The sequence below is a fragment of the Camponotus floridanus genome, unplaced genomic scaffold (genome assembly GCF_003227725.1).
Source record: "Camponotus floridanus strain SB8 unplaced genomic scaffold, Cflo_v7.5 scaffold52, whole genome shotgun sequence".
In the NCBI taxonomy this organism is placed as follows: Eukaryota; Metazoa; Arthropoda; class Insecta; order Hymenoptera; family Formicidae; genus Camponotus; species Camponotus floridanus.
In genome coordinates, this window is record NW_020229681.1 from 638,118 (window position 1) to 659,226 (window position 21,109).

A 21,109-nucleotide genomic window follows, 5' to 3' on the forward strand; every position below is an offset into this window, starting at 1 on the left:
TGATTCATCGACCAATCGCGATGCTGATCGCCGCGTCTCATCTATTTTTGGATCGCTTTGACAGTTTTAACGCGCGCGCTGCAATTGCGAATTTGCAGCCGGTAGAAATATGGGAAACGTACAGATGGTAGGAGGATATAGCAGTCGCTCGACTATCCAGTTATTAACTTGTCAGTTTCAGCCGCTCAGTGGATCCTGGTGGATAAATTTTTCGCAATGCAAATGATACGATTCACCGTTGCGACTGGTCGTGTGTACGTTATACCGGTTAGCTAGCTGTATAACCTACTGAGCGTGACTTATTTAGATCACTTTGCGCGCTGACGCTGTAATTTAGAAACCGCAATGAATAATAACACGGAAGGTACGTGTAGATGCTAATTAATGCCGGTGGTCGTCATGCGGAAAAGGAGGGGAGTCCGATAGTTTGTTACATTTACTTTAAATGATCAATTTCACACTCGTATCCTTATATTGTGTGGGCAAAGTATTTTTTATTCTATATGTGAAAAATATCTAAGATATCTATATTAAATTATTTCAACCGCTCCTTATCAATCTCGACGATTATTTTCGATACCATTCTCGCAATTTTTTCTCCTCGACCACCTCATGGGCGAGTGCTAGAAATCGGATTAATGCACCGCATGAAATACGGTCGAGAGGTATAGTCACGCGTCGAAGGGAAACGGTGCGGGGCGACGTGGCGATTTATCGTCCCGTGCTTTCCGCTAAAGCATCTCGGGTGACTTCCGGCAGACGTGGCTATCGGCCGATCGACATGGCTTTTTCGTGGTAGAATACTCAATTACCTGGCCCCGAGTTCCTGGCTCTTTCTCTCTCGGCCTCGAGAATAGGTGTTTCTTTTCTTTCTTAGCCGGCACGCACTTCCCCTCAGTTTGTGAACGAATTTCTACGGCTTGCGTGCCGGTTACTTATTTTCAAGGCGACACCACAATATACAGATACTAACCGGACGACGTCGCGGCGTTTAACAATTAATTAATCGTTAATAAATCGTACGACCTCTATTTTTCTTTCCCCTTCCCCCTTCATTCGCTTGCCAACCGACTGATCGCGAGAAAATGTTATGCGGGTAGTTCCTCGTGTAATTTAATTGCTATTTTTCTCGGCGTTGAATTACGCGTTCTTACCTTCGTCGATTCATATCGTATGACTCATTATTTAGATTCAACATTTTTCTTTCTCCTTAATAATACTCTCTTTGTGGTAATTTCGCTTTTTATTTTTTTCCTTCACTGCGCGCTTTCACCTCATTCTTTAAGCTTTAATAAGTGATATCATGATGATATATTATTAGGTTATGTTAAAATTTGAAATTAACTCTCTTAAATGAAATTTAAATACTTTTCGAATTTAATTCGAGAGTTAATTTCACTCTCGAGTTGTAATTTAATTTAAGAGCTCATTTTTATTTTAACACTTTGATTGCGTTTCAGGTCCTGACATACCCGGTTTCCTGCTTCAACCCTTCAGAAAACCGAAGAGAATAAGGACAGCCTTCAGTCCCAGTCAACTGCTGAAGCTGGAACACGCCTTTGAGAAAAATCACTACGTCGTCGGCGCGGAAAGGAAGCAGTTGGCGCAGACGTTGTCGTTGACGGAAACGCAGGTAAACGTGAAGATATTTATATCGTGAACGTAAAAAGAAATTAAGCCAAAAGGTTTAATATAATTTTTAATCAAATTGGAATCTTAATCGAAATTGCTTTTGCGTAATTCTAATAACAAACCAATAATAATAATAATTATTATTATTATTTGCCATTCGGCATGGAGATTATCAAGTAACATCGACTATCTTGTTGTAAATCAAATATTTAATAAGAAAATTGATTAATAATCAATTTTCAATTGATTTAATCAATCAGTTTGATTAAGAATGATAATTAGATTATCTCAGGTGTGCACATGTGTTTCCTATTACCCTGAGTGATATACGCGCTATGCAAATGCTACGCGGAATTAATAAAGCAATGTCAGTGGCGCGACATTAGCATTCTCGAGACGCGTTAAGAAAGATTGATATTTCTTACATTGCCACGAGAGGATCGCGTATCGCTCGGAGATAGATTCGCGTACGCAGCAAGCCTCATTGTTTTCCCTACTCGTTTCGCAGTAATAATCTCATTTACACTTTTTTTACACTTTGTTTGTCGCGCTGAATACGCGCGCGATACACTCTTGATTGAAAAAAAAAAAAACAATTATATCATCACGGCGATGCAATGCGTCTGACACTTCATCGATGGAGCACGCGAAGCCGGCAATCGTAAAAAAGTGATATCTCGCAATAATTTTTTTTCGCACTCAACAAATTATGGATCATTACAGATCGACATTAATTAACTAGTTTCATCGCTTCTTTGTTTCCTTATGGATTATACGATTGCCTGTAGTGGTAATGATAAACAGTTACAGATTAGCATTAATTAGCATTACTAAACATACTTCTATATTGGATTATCTCGACGAAAAAGCGGGAATATTGACAACTATATTGATGAGCTTGTCCAAACAAGATTTGCTCACAAGGTCTCCGTTAACGTATATTCAGCCAATATCGTATTTCAGTATTATTAATATAGCGGTAGATTATAATATAATATCAAACGTGATAGATTAATGCAGCCCGTCGGTAATATTTATTAGCGATATCATCGACATTTATTATTATCAAACCTAAGAACTAATATCAACATTATTAATAATAATAATAATGTAGTGAAGAAGTTATGAAGAAGAGGAGGAAGAACTTATGAAAAAATCGTATAGAAATATGATATGGACTTGAGAAAAATCTCACTTTTAAGATTTGATTATTTGATCTCACTTACGTTCATTAATCATCATAGTGAGTCACCGAGTCCAAATAGCCAGCATTTATTTTATTCTTATATTTTTATTATTTTTATAATTTTTCTCTCTTTTTCTATTTCTCTTTGTTTTTACTATTGATTAATCAATTAATTGCAAATGACATTAATTTCATTTCATCACTCCAGAGATATTCACTCTGTAGATATTAAACAGCACTCCTCTAATCTGTAATTAGAGTTTAAGCATTAAAGAGAGTATGTTTTAGAGCTCGCATGACAAATAGAACTGCTTTAAAATTTCCAATTAACTAGCATTCGCGTGTCAAATAGAGCCGATTTAAAATCTGTAACTACCTATAGTCGAGATATCATAAATAGAACTCGCGATCGAATGTAACAATGGCTATACACTATTATACTCGCGCGAACCTTAATGGCGCGGATCGAGCGGAAAAGAGAGAGAGAGACCATCGAGGCCATATAACGAGGGGATTGATATGCTAATCCGTGACCGAGGGGTGGAAGTGTGTCTTTCGGTGGTGTTCGATAGCGTTTCGTTCGCACACATGCATGCGTGTAGGGATAGGACAAATGTAAAATCACACGTAAAAGCGCACTCCAGATGCGTTGCATTACGTATACATTATCATGGCGCGCGCTCGTGTTGCGTGTGTTACGTATTCCATAGGCGTAAGGCACGCACCTAAAAAGGGCAAGATGACAAGGAACGGTTGACGGTATGGGAAATTAAGCCGAAAGAGAAAGAGAAAACGAGGAATCACTGAAACTGAAAGCGGACGCCATCTTGGCCGCCCTTACCACGTCGGAATGCTTTCAAAACGGGCTCCTGACATGCGTTCTCCTCTTCATTCTCTCCTTTCGTTCGCATCGTTCCTCTCTTTGTTGCATTCCGTGATTATTTCATGCAAAAGAATTGCTATATAAACAAGTAATGATTGTTTTTTCTGTCAGTGCCGCGAAATTCGAGGATGTGCAGCTAGATAGTTTACGGTAAAATTCTCTGTAAAAGTTAACCTTCTCTCCCTCCCCTCCATATATATGCTATATTAAAAATTTGCATTTCACAAATTTTTATTTTTATTCTTTTGTCGCTTCTAGTAATAGAGTAATTGTATCGCAAGGATATTTAAGTTTGATTTTTTGTAGTAAAAAAAAGTGTTAGAAACACGTTAGAAATACGTGTGTAAAATATTCAAGACTCTTTTCCATAGTTAAAATCAATCTTAAATATATGCGAGGAAAAGCAACTACAATGTTGAGAAGGTATAGATAAATGACGTAGCTACTATCGTGCCGTAAAAAAAAAACTCGTACCCACTTGGTGATGCAAATCGTTTTTTACGTATCGTAAAAAAGATAAGCCAAACTGCTTGGAAAATATATTTAATCGGTGTCTATTTTCCCCCCCTTTTGAAAGTAAGGTCAGCTCGTGATCACGTCTATCTGACAATTCCATAAACATTCATTTTTATATATACATACATACATACATGTATATTTATCGAGAAAACGCGAGATCGTAAACCTAGTAATTACATATACGATCCTCTTATTATTATACGCATATGAGGTCGTAATTATATATAAACTTTTTGTCATTAAGCAACTAGGAAAAAAAACAACGATTACGAATAAATAATAATTTTATCGACTTTGTCGTTAAATGTCGTCTCGCATGAGAAAGCATGATCGCGCAAGAATAAGTGGTTTCAGGTTGCAGCTTCTTTTTTCTTTCTCATGGCGATTGCGTTTACTTCCACTAATGTTAACAAGACACGGATGTCGGTCGGGAGAATTTGCGAGCTTTCAGATAAATGCATTCTACAAGTTCAACAACGGTATTCTTGCCGTCGCCATCCATTTCTCTCGTCACTCAAAGATGCCGAAGAGCATCTAGCTAGTATTATCGTTAGTAAGATGCGAATATCCACGCGAAATTTTGACAATCGATTGGATTTTTGCCATTGATTTAGATTATCGGCTAATAAAATTTTTACGCGTGACTTTGCATTGTATAATGATGGATATTCAAAAGAACATCCAAACAAAAATCGATTAATCTTCTTAGTTAAGATAATAAAAAAAAATAATATTTATTATTCTAAAAAATTTCAAAGAGCATTGGAATGCCATGTTTTCAATTGAATAATTTAAAGTAAAGAATACATAAATGTTTACAATTTTCAAATTAATTAAATTAAAAAGGCTCAAGGAAAATTATTATGATGTAGCATGTTAAATGCTACATCATAATAATTTTCCTTGAGCCTTTAATTTAATTAATTTGAAAATTGTAAACATTTATGTATTCTTTACTGCAAGAATGCAGATGTACGGTTATACATATACATATATATGTAATTCACTAGATAAGTTTTGCAATACGTTGGTTCTATAAATCGCAGAGACTTAGGTTAGTATCAAAGTACTTTTCAATAGAAGATGATAGGTTTGATCCGAGTGAAAAACTTGTTATTAATGATGAGGAGCGAGATTAGCGATGTATACTTTCGAGCACGAGAGCGAAGCTGCGACATGACGCGACGCCCACGTGATCGCGATTTGGCGAGTCGTAATGTATTCCCGGGTAATTGCCGGGATAATCACGTGCAATTAGAGCTCTAATGAGGGCCACCGGGTCGCGTGTAACGCGACGTTCGCCTTATGAATCCTAACAAGCGCGAGAACAACTGTGTGTGTGAGTGTGAGTGCGCGCACTCGTTGCCAATGCCTCATGCATATACGCACGAAAGCCGAAGGATATAATGTAACTGCTAATTACGCGCCTCTCGCGACGCTGATTGGCTTCCGCGGAGAAGGACGCGCCGGAGGGATACCACTAATGGTGTATCATCTCGATTTGCATAACTGCAGCCGCCCAGGGGACCGCATGAAATGAGACGAACGGACCGATCTATGGGGAATCGAATTAAATATCGAGAAAAAAATATCGTTGATATATTAATTTAATTTTATATACAATAATATTAATATTATATAATAAAATCGATGTTATGTAATATCGTGCATAAATTAATGAAATTAATATTTTATGTATTTTATAATATATATTAATGTTATTATATAATCGATACATGCTTGTTTATTACGACGCAATAATTTTTTCAAATCAAATTTAATCAAATATACCTCTCTCTCTTTTCAAAATGTTCTTCTTCAAGTGACCGAAATAAATTATTCGCGATCGAACTTGCTGAATTGCATTCGCGCGACGCAAACGATGAGATCACACCTTTACGACTAAACGGTTGAAATGGTTTTGCGCGTTGCAATTAGCAGTTAAGCGACAAATAATTGCGTTAAGCAATCGAAGATAAGAGAAGGGAATATCGAAATAACGTAAATTGGAAGATAGCGGTAGTTTATCTCGCTTTTTCTTTTCTTAATCCTTTCTCAGAATTTTTCTCGATGATTTTACAATAATAATATCATAAGTTTTCAATTTGCTAATTTATCTTCCTTTTACACATTTGCAAAAAAATTTAATTTTTTCACAAGTTAAGTACCTCTTTTAAATATTGTACGCTTAATTGTGTATGCGGCAGAATTATAAAAATTTGATACATATATATTTTCTTTCTCTCTCTTATAAATTCTTATAAAATTTTGCTATATATTTAGATTTTTTGCTTATTATTAACAAATTATTGCGATGTAATATATGCAATTTTCGCGACGCCGGCTTTCTCCGCATTTGTAATAATGTCTGTGCGTGACGTTAATTATCGTTCGCGAGAATTTATTAGAGAAAGCACGTCGTGGTTCGCAGTATCCATCGATGAGACTCGTTATTAATTTATTGTCGATTATGGCGACGCCGTTATTATGGCGACGCTAGCGTTAATCACGCGTGCAGCCTATCGACTTTGCGGATTTATCATTCTCTCGATGAAACGGTGATTAATTATCGGTATGCGAGCGGCGAAAAGAAGTACGGTCCCTATTTAAGACTCATCCGGATCATTAATCTCGCTATTCACTCGATGATCTTTTGGGCGATTGTCTTGGTCAAACACTCTTGCCAGCGGAAAAATATTTATTAACAACGTTTGGACAGTAGTATTCGTTAATTGCTTTGGTGATTTTTATTTTTTCGTGTATTTTCTTAACTTTTTTATTCTCTCGAAAAGTTACTATCATTTTCCTTCGACTTCAAGCCTTGTAATTCTCTAATAAATTATTGTCAGAATTTCAAAAGACATCGTAAGCTATAGATTTAAATGGTACACAAACAATAATTGTTTTTGCTCTTGCAATTAGAATTACGATCGAGGAATGTTCGTCTCGTTTCCTTTCATACGTGTTCTCGCACTTAATGAGTAGTTGCATTAGAGTAAATCGGTCACAGTATAAGAACCGTACTTGCATGGACGATTGCGCTATCGCGGAAAATTGACGCCAATCAACTCATCGGCCTCCCGTCGATCTAACTAACGATCGCTTATACGTGCACAGCTATTATTATTAATTACATCGCTACTCTCCCCACCTCGAGGTTTACGATATTCAACGGCGCCCTATTGCCAATCATAATTGAATGACATCAATAATCCGAATTAATTGTGGTCAGAAACGCAGAGCGTCCGATGATTAATTACATAAATCGAAAAGTTAATTTGCGATATAATCGATATAGATTAATCGCAAAATTACTCGCTTATTATTGTTGCGTTATGTTTTATTACAATATTTTGTATTGTATTTATATTATCTTGATATCTTCTTCAAGCAGTTTATACGAAAGTCTACTTCACTCTTTGCACGCAACATTCATCCCGAGGATATTGCATACACTTCATTATTTTCGATGGCATTGTTTGGACGGGAAATCCATGGACGTCTTGAGTGGTCGATAAATAAACTTCGCCAACATTCGCACGCACGGAACACCCGTCGTAATTTTTCTGCAGGAGCGCGTAAGTATCCTTCTCGAGAGGATCCTTACACCGTTGTTACTTGGTGGGAGGATATTATTAACGGCGATAATTATCGACGCGTTGGACACATGGCGCGGAAAGAAGGTCAACGATAAATCAGACTTTGTCGTTCGTTGTTTACAAAATAGTCGCAGTCGGCGAGTCAGGTCTGTAAATCATACCTTTAATCGCTTCTTATCAGCGAATGTCCGAAGAACGGGTTCTTGTCGAAAAGCCATCGATGAACAATAGTCGATTGCCGTGCGCGGCTCCCGACGAATCGTTTTGCGGCTTCCGAACGAGCCAATAACGAGTTAACTGCCGTATGCGTTCTTTTTTTCCACGTCGTGGAGATTCGCGACACGAGAATGGCCCACATTTACCTCTATTTCGTATAAAAATACGGGAATACGGGTGCTTTTTAACGAATTTTAAAATGGTGTTTGCACGACGAAAATGTGCATAGAAAGTTTAAAAATACATTTTAAATATTTTAATACACGATATATAAATGTATATCGTCATATGTCTTTGTAAATCAGAATTAAAGAGTCTCTATCAATCGACGCGACCTGTCAGCGTATATCATAAGAATGATTAAGCTGGAATTATTACACAGTACTTGTCCACAATAGTATCGTAACAATAAGCTTTCGTCGTCGATGCAAACGTCAGTATAAGGTGGGTGGACAAAGTAAGATAGGTATCTTCGCGCTATCCCGGCCTGTCGAATCGAGCCGCGAGAAGAGCGGGAAAGAGAATAAATAGCGCCGTATATTTTCGCGCCGCAAATACTCGGTGATACTCACCGCGACGTTATTAGCATGCCTCGCTGTATATCGTCGGAGTAATTTGCATCCGCGTTCCCGTGTTGGTGGGCAATTGCTGTACAGGGTGTTTCTTAATAAGCGCGAAAAATTTTAGGAGATGATTCTTTGTCGAAAATTAAGGGGGATTTTTCATATAAACATATACTCCTATATGCCTCCCTGTGAAGTTACACTTCTCCAAAAATGGAGATAAAAATTAGGTTTTTATTTTTTTCCAAATTTGGAACAAGTTAAAGAAAGGAAATTAAATGGATATTTTCTACTAATAAAAAGGTTATTTATTAATATTTTTTTCAGTCTCCCGTATTGTCATAAGGGGATAAAACTAGCAGTCCCTATTCAATTTTTATTAGAACTTTTTAATAGGCCGGAATATAATCATCTAAAAATATGCATTAAAAAGTTTGATTTATTTAGAAACTTTTTTATTTTTTTTATTCTTTTTATAAAATTAGTAATTTTCAAGAAAAAAAATAAAATACGTTATCGTGCACAGCATCGATGCTAAATAGCATAAGTTTCAAATTACGAGAAGTTAAATTTTAAAATAAAAATAAAATTAAAGTAAATGTTGGGAAAATTGGTACAAAAACAAAATTATAATAAGAACCTAAAAACCTAACTCCACTTCCACAGGGAGGGATGTAGGAGTATAATGTTTATATGAAAAATCCCCCTTAATTTTCAACAAAGAATCATTTAAAATTTTTCGCACTTATTAAGAAACACCCTATATATGTGTCCCGTTAACAGATTGTTTTACGCAAACGTGCACGGCAATACGAATTGAAAAGCGTGCTCGATTTCGACGATCTTATTCTTTTTCCCCTCCCTCGCAATCTGATTGTTCCGCTCGATTACTTCAACGTTCGACAAAGACGGAAGAGGAGACATTTAATCGTCTTCCTCGTGTGGCCGCCATCTCGCTTCATTAAAGGCGCGAATCTTAGAATCGCGTAAACGCGCATCTTCGGGACGAATTTACGGCTCGCGCGACCTTATCTCGACGCGATCTAAGAATATATTGTTATTATCAATCTTACGTTACCTCGGCAAATGCATTCTCGTTGAATAAACGGCCGGTGCGCCGTAAAATTCGCGTGCTCGTGTGCGCGGAATCGTAAACGGTTTATTATGGAACAAGGGAAACGTGCGGTCACTTAACAACTCATGTTTCCGCAAAACTCAAAGAAACCATTTAATTAACGGTGATAGCATCGAGGCACAAGATTACTCCTTTCGCATATATAAAATGTCTCGGACAAATTTCTCTGGAATTTTTTTTCATCACGATCAGCAAAATTAATCATGCCGGGGAGCAACCGTAGCCACGATATTTTACGCTCGCAACAGCAGCGAAACGTTTCGCTATTTAACGACTTGCAGCTGACTCTTTTAGCGAAGATTTAGATTCATGTCCGATTGTCCGGGGTTATCGAAGTGTTTGTGTATGCGAGTTTCTTCGCGGTATGACGCCCATGCAGGAAGAAGAAGGGTCGAGCACGCATCATTGCCAGATATATCGGATGACAGCGCATGCTTTATTGTTAGTCCGACGACGACACGTCTCATTATGCATAGAGAATCCGTACGCGGCCTGCATAATATGTAAAACTTCTTCCATTACCGTTCGCGGGGAGGACGAGTGTAATACGCCGATCGACAAGCCCATGATTGGTCAGGAATATAACAAACTAGGCGTTATACACATACACATATAAATATGTGTACATATAAATATACAGGATGTTTTTTAATAAGTCCGAAAAATTTTAGGAGATGATTCTTTGTCGAAAATTAAGAGGAGTTTTTCATATAAACATGTACTCCTACATCCCTCTTTGTGGAGTTACATTCCTCCAAAAATGAGGGTAAAAATTAGGTTTTTATTTTTTTCTCAAATTTCGAGCAAGTTAAAGAAATGAAATTGGATGGATATTTTCTATTAAAAGTAAAAAGGTTATTAATATTTTTTTCAGCCTACCGTATTGTTATAAGAAGATGAAACTAGTAATGTCTATTCAATTTTTTATTAAAACTTTTTAATGTTTATAAAAAATTCCCTTAATTTTCGACAAAGAACTTATTAATAAACACCCTGCATATATATATATATATAATTTTTTTTTCGTTACTTCGTCTTGAAATTTCGGAAGATATAACGAGACGCGATAGATTTATCGGTATTCATAAGGATAGTGAAAATTTTAAATAGCGATATTCGGGTTCTCGAATGAGCAAACTCGTAGAATATTAAATCATATTTTACGTCATAAAATAAAATAATTAAACTACAATTAAAGCGAAAAAGAAGAATCTTTTCCTGCGTTATATTTATATATATTACACTTGACTGAAAATTTATCAAGCTCCTTGTTGCCGAGGATTGCAATGAAATCGATTTCATCCACGTTATCATGACAAGTTACTTAGCTTATAAATTGTCATCGATCGGGGAGGGGGGGAGGGATTGCAATGAAATACAATAACTCTTCATTCGCGACACGACTGGAACGCGGATAATCTCAAACGCGAGACATTCGCATGACTGGAACTTGTCATCCGGAGCCGCACGATCTCGTTGTTGGCGCTGTCAAGATAGCGTAAACAAATTATCAGCTGTAATCGGCGCGCCGCGTTTAATCGATACTATCGACAGCCTATTTAAATCGAATCGGAGAGCCCGGCCACTTATACCGGGGTTCGCCTCCTCTTATCGTCGCCCGGCAAGAATAAAATTACCGCTAACAATATTGCGCTTGTCCCATTCTTACATCGCCCGTTACGTCGCCGGGCCTATTGAGGCGAACAATGGCTAATTAAAATGGGAAAATTTAAGGTCCCATTAATTTAACGTCTCTAAGAGACGCGATGAGGCTTGCGACAGAGAGAACGTGTGCCCCACGGCGCGACTTATCGCTCGCCTAATTGCGCACGGTCGTATTTCACGGTCGCCTGGATATTTAATCAATTAATTTTCACGAATTATGGACGATCTTTCTCTCTCTCTCTCATATCCCGAGTTGAGTATCCGCCTGCTCCGATCTGATATCAATGCCTCAAACGATATTTAGATCGCGAAACCAGTAATATATCGACGCGAGCTGACGTTCAATTTAATGGAAATATAAGGACGATGGGAAATCTGTTGGCCGCTTTATATGCCAAGGAGTATTTTATTATCCGAGCAGACGGGGCGGATGGTTTCTTTTACAACTTTGTTGAACGCGAGCATCATAAATTAATGATAATCACGCGGAAAGTAATTAATGGCAATAAGCGATGGTGGAACTCTAACGACCTCAATAATCGTAATCTTCTCCATCGAATATGCTCCTATCTCTCGCAGCGATTACCTTATTTTCTCTTTATAGCGCAAATTGTTGATAAAATTATTCGAAGCACATGCTTTTAATTTAATTTAGTATTATTGGAACGGCGATTATGCGAATAAATATCGTGCGATGGAAATTCTACGTTTCGTTTTACATGCATGCATAATTTATCGAGCTTCTCGAGAAAAACATCGGCGGAAATTTGCAACTTAAATAGACGCGCGGCAAAACGTTCAAAGGATGCACAAAGGATTCCGAAACGTGCAAACGAGAATAATACCGATTGGAACGATCGGTGTAAACGATAGTAGTCGCGTACGATATCGATTCGCTCGCTCTTGTCATCTCTCGAAGTCGGATAGAGGCTTTCTTAGTTTTCTCGTCACGATTCTTCCGACACGTCGTGTACGTGTTGTCGATTTTATGTACGCACACAGTAAAAAATTGTGTGTTCATATATTAAAATTTTCTTGTATTACCACGTTTTAATTAATATTTTAATGTAAAATTAACATACAATTTATATGTTATTATTTTTATAACGTTTTCATGCATTACATTTATGTAAACTTCATAACTTAATACTTGATATATAATATGTCTCTTAGAAATGGAATATTATTTTTAACGTAATCATTTTAAACAATCAACATGTCTCAGTCAGTTCATCTAAAGTCAGTTTAACATTCTAAGAAAAGTTAAAATAAATTTTCAAATAATCTTGAACTTTGACATACAAAAATAATCAAATTTACTAAAATTAAATGTTTCTATTACAAATAATTTAAGTTAAAATAATTACTTATATGTTAATGTCCTTTCAACATTTCTTACGAGTTATTGTAACTATTTTTTCATGTAATTTTTAATTAATATGTATGATATTTTTACATTACACTTAAAGTCACAATAACAAAAACAAATGTAAAGTATTGTATCACTTATTTAACATTTTTAGTTTGTCAATAAGTAACATACGACGAATGAGTTATTTTAAAGTTTAAAGTGGACTTTCAGGGACATGTGAAAAATGTTATAATTAACATTTTATTTTTTACTGTGCACCATCGACTGGAAGAAGCCGATGCGAAATCGGTCGATTATGATTATAATTGGAATCTCAATTAATTCTTTCTTTTTTAACATTGTGAAAATATTAGTTATGCCTCGAGAGAGAATTATCGCTAATTTATTTTAATGAATTCAGATTGCGCCTCAATAAAATATATACATCTCCCATATAAAAATATATTTTTTTTCAAAAATAGATACATAAGACATCACTCAAAATATCTGGAAGATAAATTCCCCCGTTGGATATAGCATATCGTACACCGGTCACCGGATATAGTCTGAATTTGACACGACAGTCACTTTTCCCCAATAAAATACAATCGTTGAACTCTTTTCAACTTCTATATACTCGTCACAGTCGACGATTATCCCTGAAAGGCTCAAACGCAACGGGGAGCGTCTATCAAGAGACCGACTGAAAAAAAATGAAAGAAAAAAAAGGGAAAAACTCCGCTCCGAATATGGCGGAGACGCAGAAACGTATACCCGAGGAAATTGGCGTCCCCTCGCGCGAGATCACGCTCAATTTCGTCCTAACAAAACACGCGCCTCTCTTCATCCTGTAATCCACACCCACGTAATATACGCGTCCGCGACGCAGCCTTTTGGTGCGCGCGTGCGCGCGTTTTTGTATTTTCCAGAGGTCGGAGCCGCCGTGAAATCGGGCCCGTCATCCGCCCCATCCTTCCTCTCGCGCTGCGAGAGGATGTGTACGCTCGCGACGATTGAAAAATAATATCGTCGGGTTTATTTAGCCCGGCGCGTCTCGCGCAATAGCAGAGGGGCGCGGATTGTCGCGACCGTACGGGGGATTAAAAATAATGTTTCGAGCGTGACCGTCGAACCCCCGGGGGATTAGGGGGGCGACTAGCTCTCGCGCGCCCGGCGATTGGTTACCATCCAGCTGGAGATTTTATTTGAGGGGGCGCGCGCTCGCCCCGTGTACATATTACAGACGATGTTCTGCCCCTCTCCCTCCCTTCTCCGTCGGCGAAAAAAAGCGGACACGACGAAAAAAATCACTCTGCACACGTTGTGTTGTCGAGCTGCCGTTTGGCACGGCGCGGCCTCGCCAATTATAAATCGCCGGCGCGGCCGGATTTGTAAAGCGCGCCCGGACGGATAAAAAAGCGCTGATTGAAATCGAATACGCGTACGGCACCGTGATAGGTAATTAAATAGACGGATAATAAACGAAGAACCGAGCGAATAAGGGACGTAGGCTCTTTACTTGTAACATTTTAATTAATCAAATCAACAATTTTTATTTTCATTTTCCTTAAATGTGATTTACCTAAGTCCCCCCATTCAATGTGTATTCAATCTAATATTTTTCGATATTTTTTAAAATATGATGTAATAAAAAATATTATATAAATATTATAATAAAATATTAAATATTATATATAATATTATAATATAATATTAAATATTATATAAAAATATTATATAAATATATTATTTTAATTATCGAAAAACATATCTTTTACGCGCGATTGTTGAAAATAATTTATAATCATATTTATAATCAAGAAAAGCGTAATACAATTCAAATTGATTAACTAAAATAAAAATAAAAAAAAATTATTATCAACCTTCTTTCGTAAAATCAGTACTTCCTATTAATGTATTATTTTAAAACATTAGATCTCTTTATTCTCAAGAATTTTTTTACGAAAGAGTCAGAATCCTTATTAGTCATATTGAAATTCTAACGCAGTCGGGAAATACAGAGCCAGCAGCGACGCGACATTAATTTCCATTAGCGAATATTCAATTTATCGCACGAGTAAGAGCAGCCAATCGGCGAGCGCGGCTGCAATAAACGTAATTATATTTAACGGGGCACATAAAGGCCTCGATAGATTAGGCCTCTCTTTAACCACGCTCCCCCTTTGCTCGTTTCTTCTTCTCTCTCTCTCTCTCTTCTGTTCTCTCGCCACGTTTTCAACTGCGATTCATTTGTGCAACGCGATACGTCTCGATCACCGGACGCGCGCTTGGTCTGGGACGCGTAATTAGAATATCAATTAATAATCCGGATTAATTAAATCCACGATTACCGATGCAAGCCATGACACGACGTGAGCTTTCATCATCCATGTACGTGTGTGCGCGCGCGCTTACATTATATCGAAGATGGAGGAAGGCAGATTAGCTCGCGCAACTGTATATACACGTCGTGTATATATGTCACTTTTTTGTCCTTGATGAGTCCAATGACATTCGTCGCGCGCCTTCATTACGTTGTTGTCATCGTTGCATTAATTATTTCTCGCTCGAAGCGTTGTCTGTGCGCAACCGGTCCGCGCGACTGATCTCCAAGTAATTTCCTTATGAGACCGGCTTATCGCGGATGCTACGGGCATAATTTGCGTAGATAGTCAACTATTTGTATCAGTTTCCATCGATAACTTTGAAAATAGTACGTATAAAGCGCGGAATATATTGCGACATCGATGAAAACGTTCCTGATGATTCACGATCAGCTGCATTCGTATGCATAATGCACTAGCGATACATCATAATTCTGACATTTGCTCTGCGTTAAGATTGGAAAATTCTACTTGTAGAAAATTTTATTTCCTGGATATAATATTCTTTTTGATAAATATAGAGTTGCAACTTAGTTTTAACGCGGAAGAATGCGCAAATAATTAATTTCCAGTCAAACCTTATATACGATTCTGATGCTTCATTTACTTATCACTTTTATTCAAGTGTCAAAGCTGCACGTGCGATGAATAAAAAAATGTAATTTATGTATAATGACGAAGTTATGTACATTTAGATCTCCCTCGAAAGTAAACAACTAAGTCTTTAGACATAAATTAAATATAATGAGAATGGCAATTTTTTTATTTTTGAAGATCATTAGCAAGTTTAAAGAGAAAATGATTCAAACATTTAAAATTCACCGAATACCGGAATATTAAAAACTTTCGCATAAAACAATAATTATATTAGGAATAATAATTAATGTCTCTATATACATTTTAATCGAGAATTAAAATCATATGCGACCAAAAATATCCTGGGACGAAATATTCACCAAGGATCTTTACAATGCAAATAAACAGAAAAATATCTGGCGATCTTAAAAAATATCTGGCAAGATATAACAAGAATATGAATATACACACATACATACATCAATTATATTTATTTGTGCTAACTAGATTCTCGTTCACCTGGCCGGTTAACGCAGAATAAAAGCCAAACACACACTTGTCAATATCAACCAGACATGTAATTGAAGCTCCCGGAATAACTCGCTAAATGACAGGTGAACACCTTATGTGAAGCCCGTACCCATGACAGTTGTACGTACAAAGTATGTAAGTTATTCGAGAATTCGCGTCGCTTTCGAAGAACGAAATATGAAAACGCGCTGTAAAATACAGAGAGAATATATACGTAAAATATAATCCTATTAATATGTCGAAAGATTATGATCGCAAAAAATAGCCAATTAACGGGAGAATACGACTAAAAATAAAATATATGAGAAGTCTCATTTCATTGTCGGTAGAAGAAGAGTATCTTCAATGTTACGATCCGGTTAGAAATAGAAGCAAAATAGGAGGTATTTCTCTCTTTCTCTCTTCTCTCTCTTAAAGGAAATATTTCAACGACAATGTCCGTCCATTGTGAATAAAGTCCTGCGAAATATGTGTGCTCGACTCTGTTCACAGAGTCCATCCATTAACGATGAATTAAGTTTCACGTGATTCTCGATAGAAGAGATAAAACGCGCGCCTCGTGCGAAAAATCCAGCTGACGCCGACATCGGATCATTTTCTCGTCGATCTCTGCTTATCCTTTCCTCCCCACCCCCTCTCGTTCCTCTTCGACGAGAGCGAATTCCCAATCGCGCGTTACCATCGTGCATTAAACTCCGCGGGGTAATATATCAGGGAATAAATCAACGAACGTGTTGGAAGCTTTTATAGGATTTTTACAACGTGCGCGTTCGTGAAATACTGGCGTCGATGGAGGGCGCGGAGAAGAAGAGAGAGAGAGAGAGAGAGATGGAGGTTATCGCGCGAAGGGGACGAGAGGGGCGGTTAAACTGAGTGTAAGTTCAGGTATCGAGGAGAAAGAAGGAGAGAGAAGAAGAGAAGGAGAGAGAGGGGGACGCGAGAGGGTTGCCCGATGGGGATGAAGCGTCTGGCTCATCCTGGGGGATGCAGCGCGCGGTAGGGGATGCCCGGGTTTCCGCGTGCGTGCGGATCCGCCAATCGAGCTTCAGGACCGCCCGCGATCGCCATGGCAACCCCGGGGGTCGACGGGAGGCGATTACGAAACGGGGGTAACTCGATTAAGCACGTGACGCCGCTCCCGGCGGCGACATCCGGGGACATGGGATGGCTTTCGCGGGCGGAGGGGGACAGAATAGGCCCGAAAGTACGGTCTGCTCGAAAGGGGTCGTTCTCTCTATTTGCCCTCTTAATCACCCGTTAAGTGCCGCGACCCCAATGTGGTTCCTCCGGGCACGCAGCAACGAGTTTGTCCCTGCTTTCCTGCATTCCCATTGGCCAGCGGTGAACAACAACCTTGAGATGGCTCCGAGGGGTAAAATACATTTAATTCTTAAAGGCGAAATATTCTACTTTGAGGTGCTATTTAAATCATTTAGAAGCAAAGCGTCGCGAGAACAATTAATAAAATTAATCTGCCAACAGTTTGGTCCGCTTTTTAAATTTGAGAGAGATAATAGCATTTAATTTTTTCATTAAAAGTCCTACAAAAAAGTTTTCTACTTGAGATTTTAATTTAGTTTAATCAGATCTTATTAAAATTAATATATCAGATATAATATATATTATAATATATCAGATTTTATTAAAGTTAATATATCAAATATTTTTTTAATATATTAGATATTATTAAAATTAATACATTAATATCAGGTTGAACGGAGAATTTATAAGTCTGATTTAAATTGACTTTTACCTTTACGTAAAAGAAATTATGTAATTTTTAATTTATGATTTTAAAACATTGTGATTCTTTTTTATTCTTTCAATATCAGAGATACTTATGCAAAAATATTATATGCCAACAACAAAATAAATTTCTAATAACGCAATAAATCTATACTTATTTTATTCCATTCGTGACATAATTTTCATTATAATGAATTCGAAACCGTGAAATCATTCATTTCGTTTCGACTCACTGCGACAGTCGATCGTGTCGAAAGATAATCCGGGTCTTGTCAAAACCGCACAACCATCCGAAACGTTAGACAAACATCCCCGTTTCGCCCTTACTCCCTTTATCGCGCGTGTGTGTCTTCTCGCATCACAATGCTGATTTTCCGCGTAGATAGTTTCAAAATGGGTCCGCCATTCAACCCTTTTCTCACGAGAGCGACGCGTATATCTAACAGTCAATTCGAGGACAATGCCCGATCGAGCTTACCGTGTCTCCTCCCCGTGAATTTCATCCCCGTTTTCTTCCACGCCAGCGACACGTACCATTGTAACCGGATACTCTCGTTTAGGGGTGGCTCCATGATACATGGGGGGTTGACCGAGCCAGGCTTATAACTAGTTGCCACTTAATTTGGCAAGCCTGGCAAGAGAGCGAGGGGTTCGATTCGGCCCCCTGTCTGTCGGCGGGGGATTGGCCCACCGAGATCGATTGGCGGATACGTCGGTATTCGCTGGGGACGGCTACGCTCGAATTACCTCTCGTTGAACGTCGCGTATCTTCTGCCTCTCATCGGGTTCTTCGAAAAATTATCTTCCGGTTTCCTTCACAGAAATCACCGATCAAACATGTTCTCAACTATCTTTTTTCTCAAATGTTTTACCCTTCAGTCAGTTCAGGAAAATATACACAAAAATTCATTCTTTAATGTATTCTATTATTATTGTATTCTATTATTTTGTATTATTTGAAATTAAATCTGTATTTGTTTTCTTTATTTTTAAATGTTCATTCTACAGTGAATTTATGATTGATTATATGCATGGTTCGAACAATCTCAATCGAGTGTATCTGAAATTTTATACACAAATTTCGTTCAAGATTAATCCTTCCAACTCAAAATGTAAAAAGGCTGATGTCTTTTTCCGAAACGATCAATTGAAATATAACTTAAGCCGCTATAACTGTTAAGGTTATTAAATCACGTTAACTTTCCGAAAAGTTAACAGCAACGAAAAATCATTGATGTTTCAGGTAAAAGTGTGGTTCCAAAACCGCAGAACGAAACACAAGCGGATGCAGCAAGAGGAAGAGGCGAAGGCTCAACAACAATCGGGTGGTGGAGGTAACGGCGGCAGCGGGGGTGGCAACGGCAATTCCAACAACAATAGCAACAACAAAAACACTCATCACGTCAGCAAATGGCAGCAGGAGACCGGCGACTATCATCACGAGGAGGATGAGGAAGAGGAGCACATCGACCCGGAAGCTGAAGAATGCTCGAGCAGTTCCGAAGCGTAGCTAGACGTTCTCTGTCTGGATTAAGATCCAGGATCCAGCAGAGTATCCTGAGTGGACTCGAATAGAGTCCGAACAAGGTAGGAGCTAGCCAACTTGGATCTCCTCAATCGAGTTCCGGCTGTGTATCGAGGAATCGGGCTTCACTTCCAACAGGGCTATTGGTGTTGCGATACGACTCTGTTAACGTTCGGGGCAAGAGGTTAACAGTAGTGAATGAATTCCCACGAGTGGTTCCGTTGAGATCGTTGTGCGATCTCGCTTGGGTCACGGCCGAGACTTACGAGTATGATCTCAAAAAGCGAAAATCGGCAGTGGAAGGTCTCGGAGATCGTTTAAAAACAACGATATTCATCATACTTTGACTGGAGGCTGACACGAATTTAAGAATGATCGACGAGAGTTCTCAAGAGCCTTTTTATCAGCAAAAGCGTCGACTTCTGTTTCGAACTTGCCAAATTAATCGACGAGCTAAATACATAGCAGTATTAGTCTCATTATTGATTTTCTTAAACGTACATTTTGATATGTAAAAAAATTTATCAATTCATTTGGAAAACAATGTCACTCTCATTCTTTTTTACAATCGTCATTATTGAACACTAATTTTACACATTTAATATGAAAAAGGAAGATCGATAATGGGAACTTAATATTGCATGTTTACCGTCGATGGGCAATGCTAGGAAACAAGCATGTTTTCTTCTTCTTTTCCTTCGTCTCTCAAAGTCTCAGCATATAATTTCTTAGCATCTTCATTCCGCGTCGTTGTCGAAGGGAACAGTCATGAACGATCCGTAAATATCCTCGAGAGGATAAGGCGTTCTCCGGCTAGACTACCTTACAACGAGTCCGGAAAAAAGCCTGTGGAGAAATCGAAGGCGTCCATCGGAAACCAGCTAATGGAGGTATTGTCTGCGAGAGACGAAACTAAATGGACGCGTTTCCGGCGGAAAGCGACGGATGGTGGATGTATCGGGAATAATCGAGACGATTCGGCGATCATTTTTTGGCTGTCTGCTCTGCAGATTTTTGTTTCAGTTTTAGCGATAAAATTAAACGGTGAAACCATTCAATGTTATCCTTTTCTTTTACGGATTTTACAATTTGTTAGAAAGTTGCTCGTGATTCATCCAGATTCGTCGATCGCCACCGATGCGCTTCGTTTATCACCCTTATCTTGCCATAAAAAATTCGCCATAAACTCACTTTCAGACGGTGTAAATAAAGTATAGGAGAATGGAGTCTTTTAGTGGAAGCATCCTGGCGTTTCTCGTTATTTTTTTTTTTTACAGACGCGAGTGTAAATAGATAAATGATAAGAAGGCATACGAGATGCAGCGGATGCATACGTGCATGCGCAAAAACGTAAGTAAAACAAAACTTTAAAGTGAGTGCCAAACTTCGTACCCTTAGCGAAAGATCCCAGTGTAAACGAAATGTATTTGCAATTGTATTTAAGTCGTTGTTCTATACGAGCGAGCAGTATTCCTTTCGTCGATCGATGTTTCGAAATATGTACTGACGATTTAAATTATTATTGCTAATGTGTGTTAGACCCGGAATCTTGTGCGCCATAATGGAGCTGTCGCATTTGTAAATAGAAATTTTAATCT

At 38.1% G+C, this 21,109-nt stretch overlaps 1 protein-coding gene across 2 annotated transcripts in view; it reads left to right on the top strand.

The window, feature by feature from the left end:
• The window catches only part of LOC105259499 (homeotic protein empty spiracles), a 59,905-nt gene that overhangs the window by 14,735 nt on the left and 24,061 nt on the right, over positions 1-21,109 (top strand). The window contains exons 2-3 of one of the 2 annotated variants that reach the window (XM_011271480.3): positions 1,461-1,633; positions 19,230-20,803. In XM_011271480.3, coding sequence (XP_011269782.2) covers positions 1,461-1,633; positions 19,230-19,496 — 440 coding nt within the window. In that variant the 3' untranslated portion in view covers positions 19,497-20,803. Of the gene's footprint in view, positions 1-1,460; positions 1,634-19,229; positions 20,804-21,109 lie in introns of those variants that run through there. The other variant, XM_025412543.1, reaches the window with a different exon arrangement.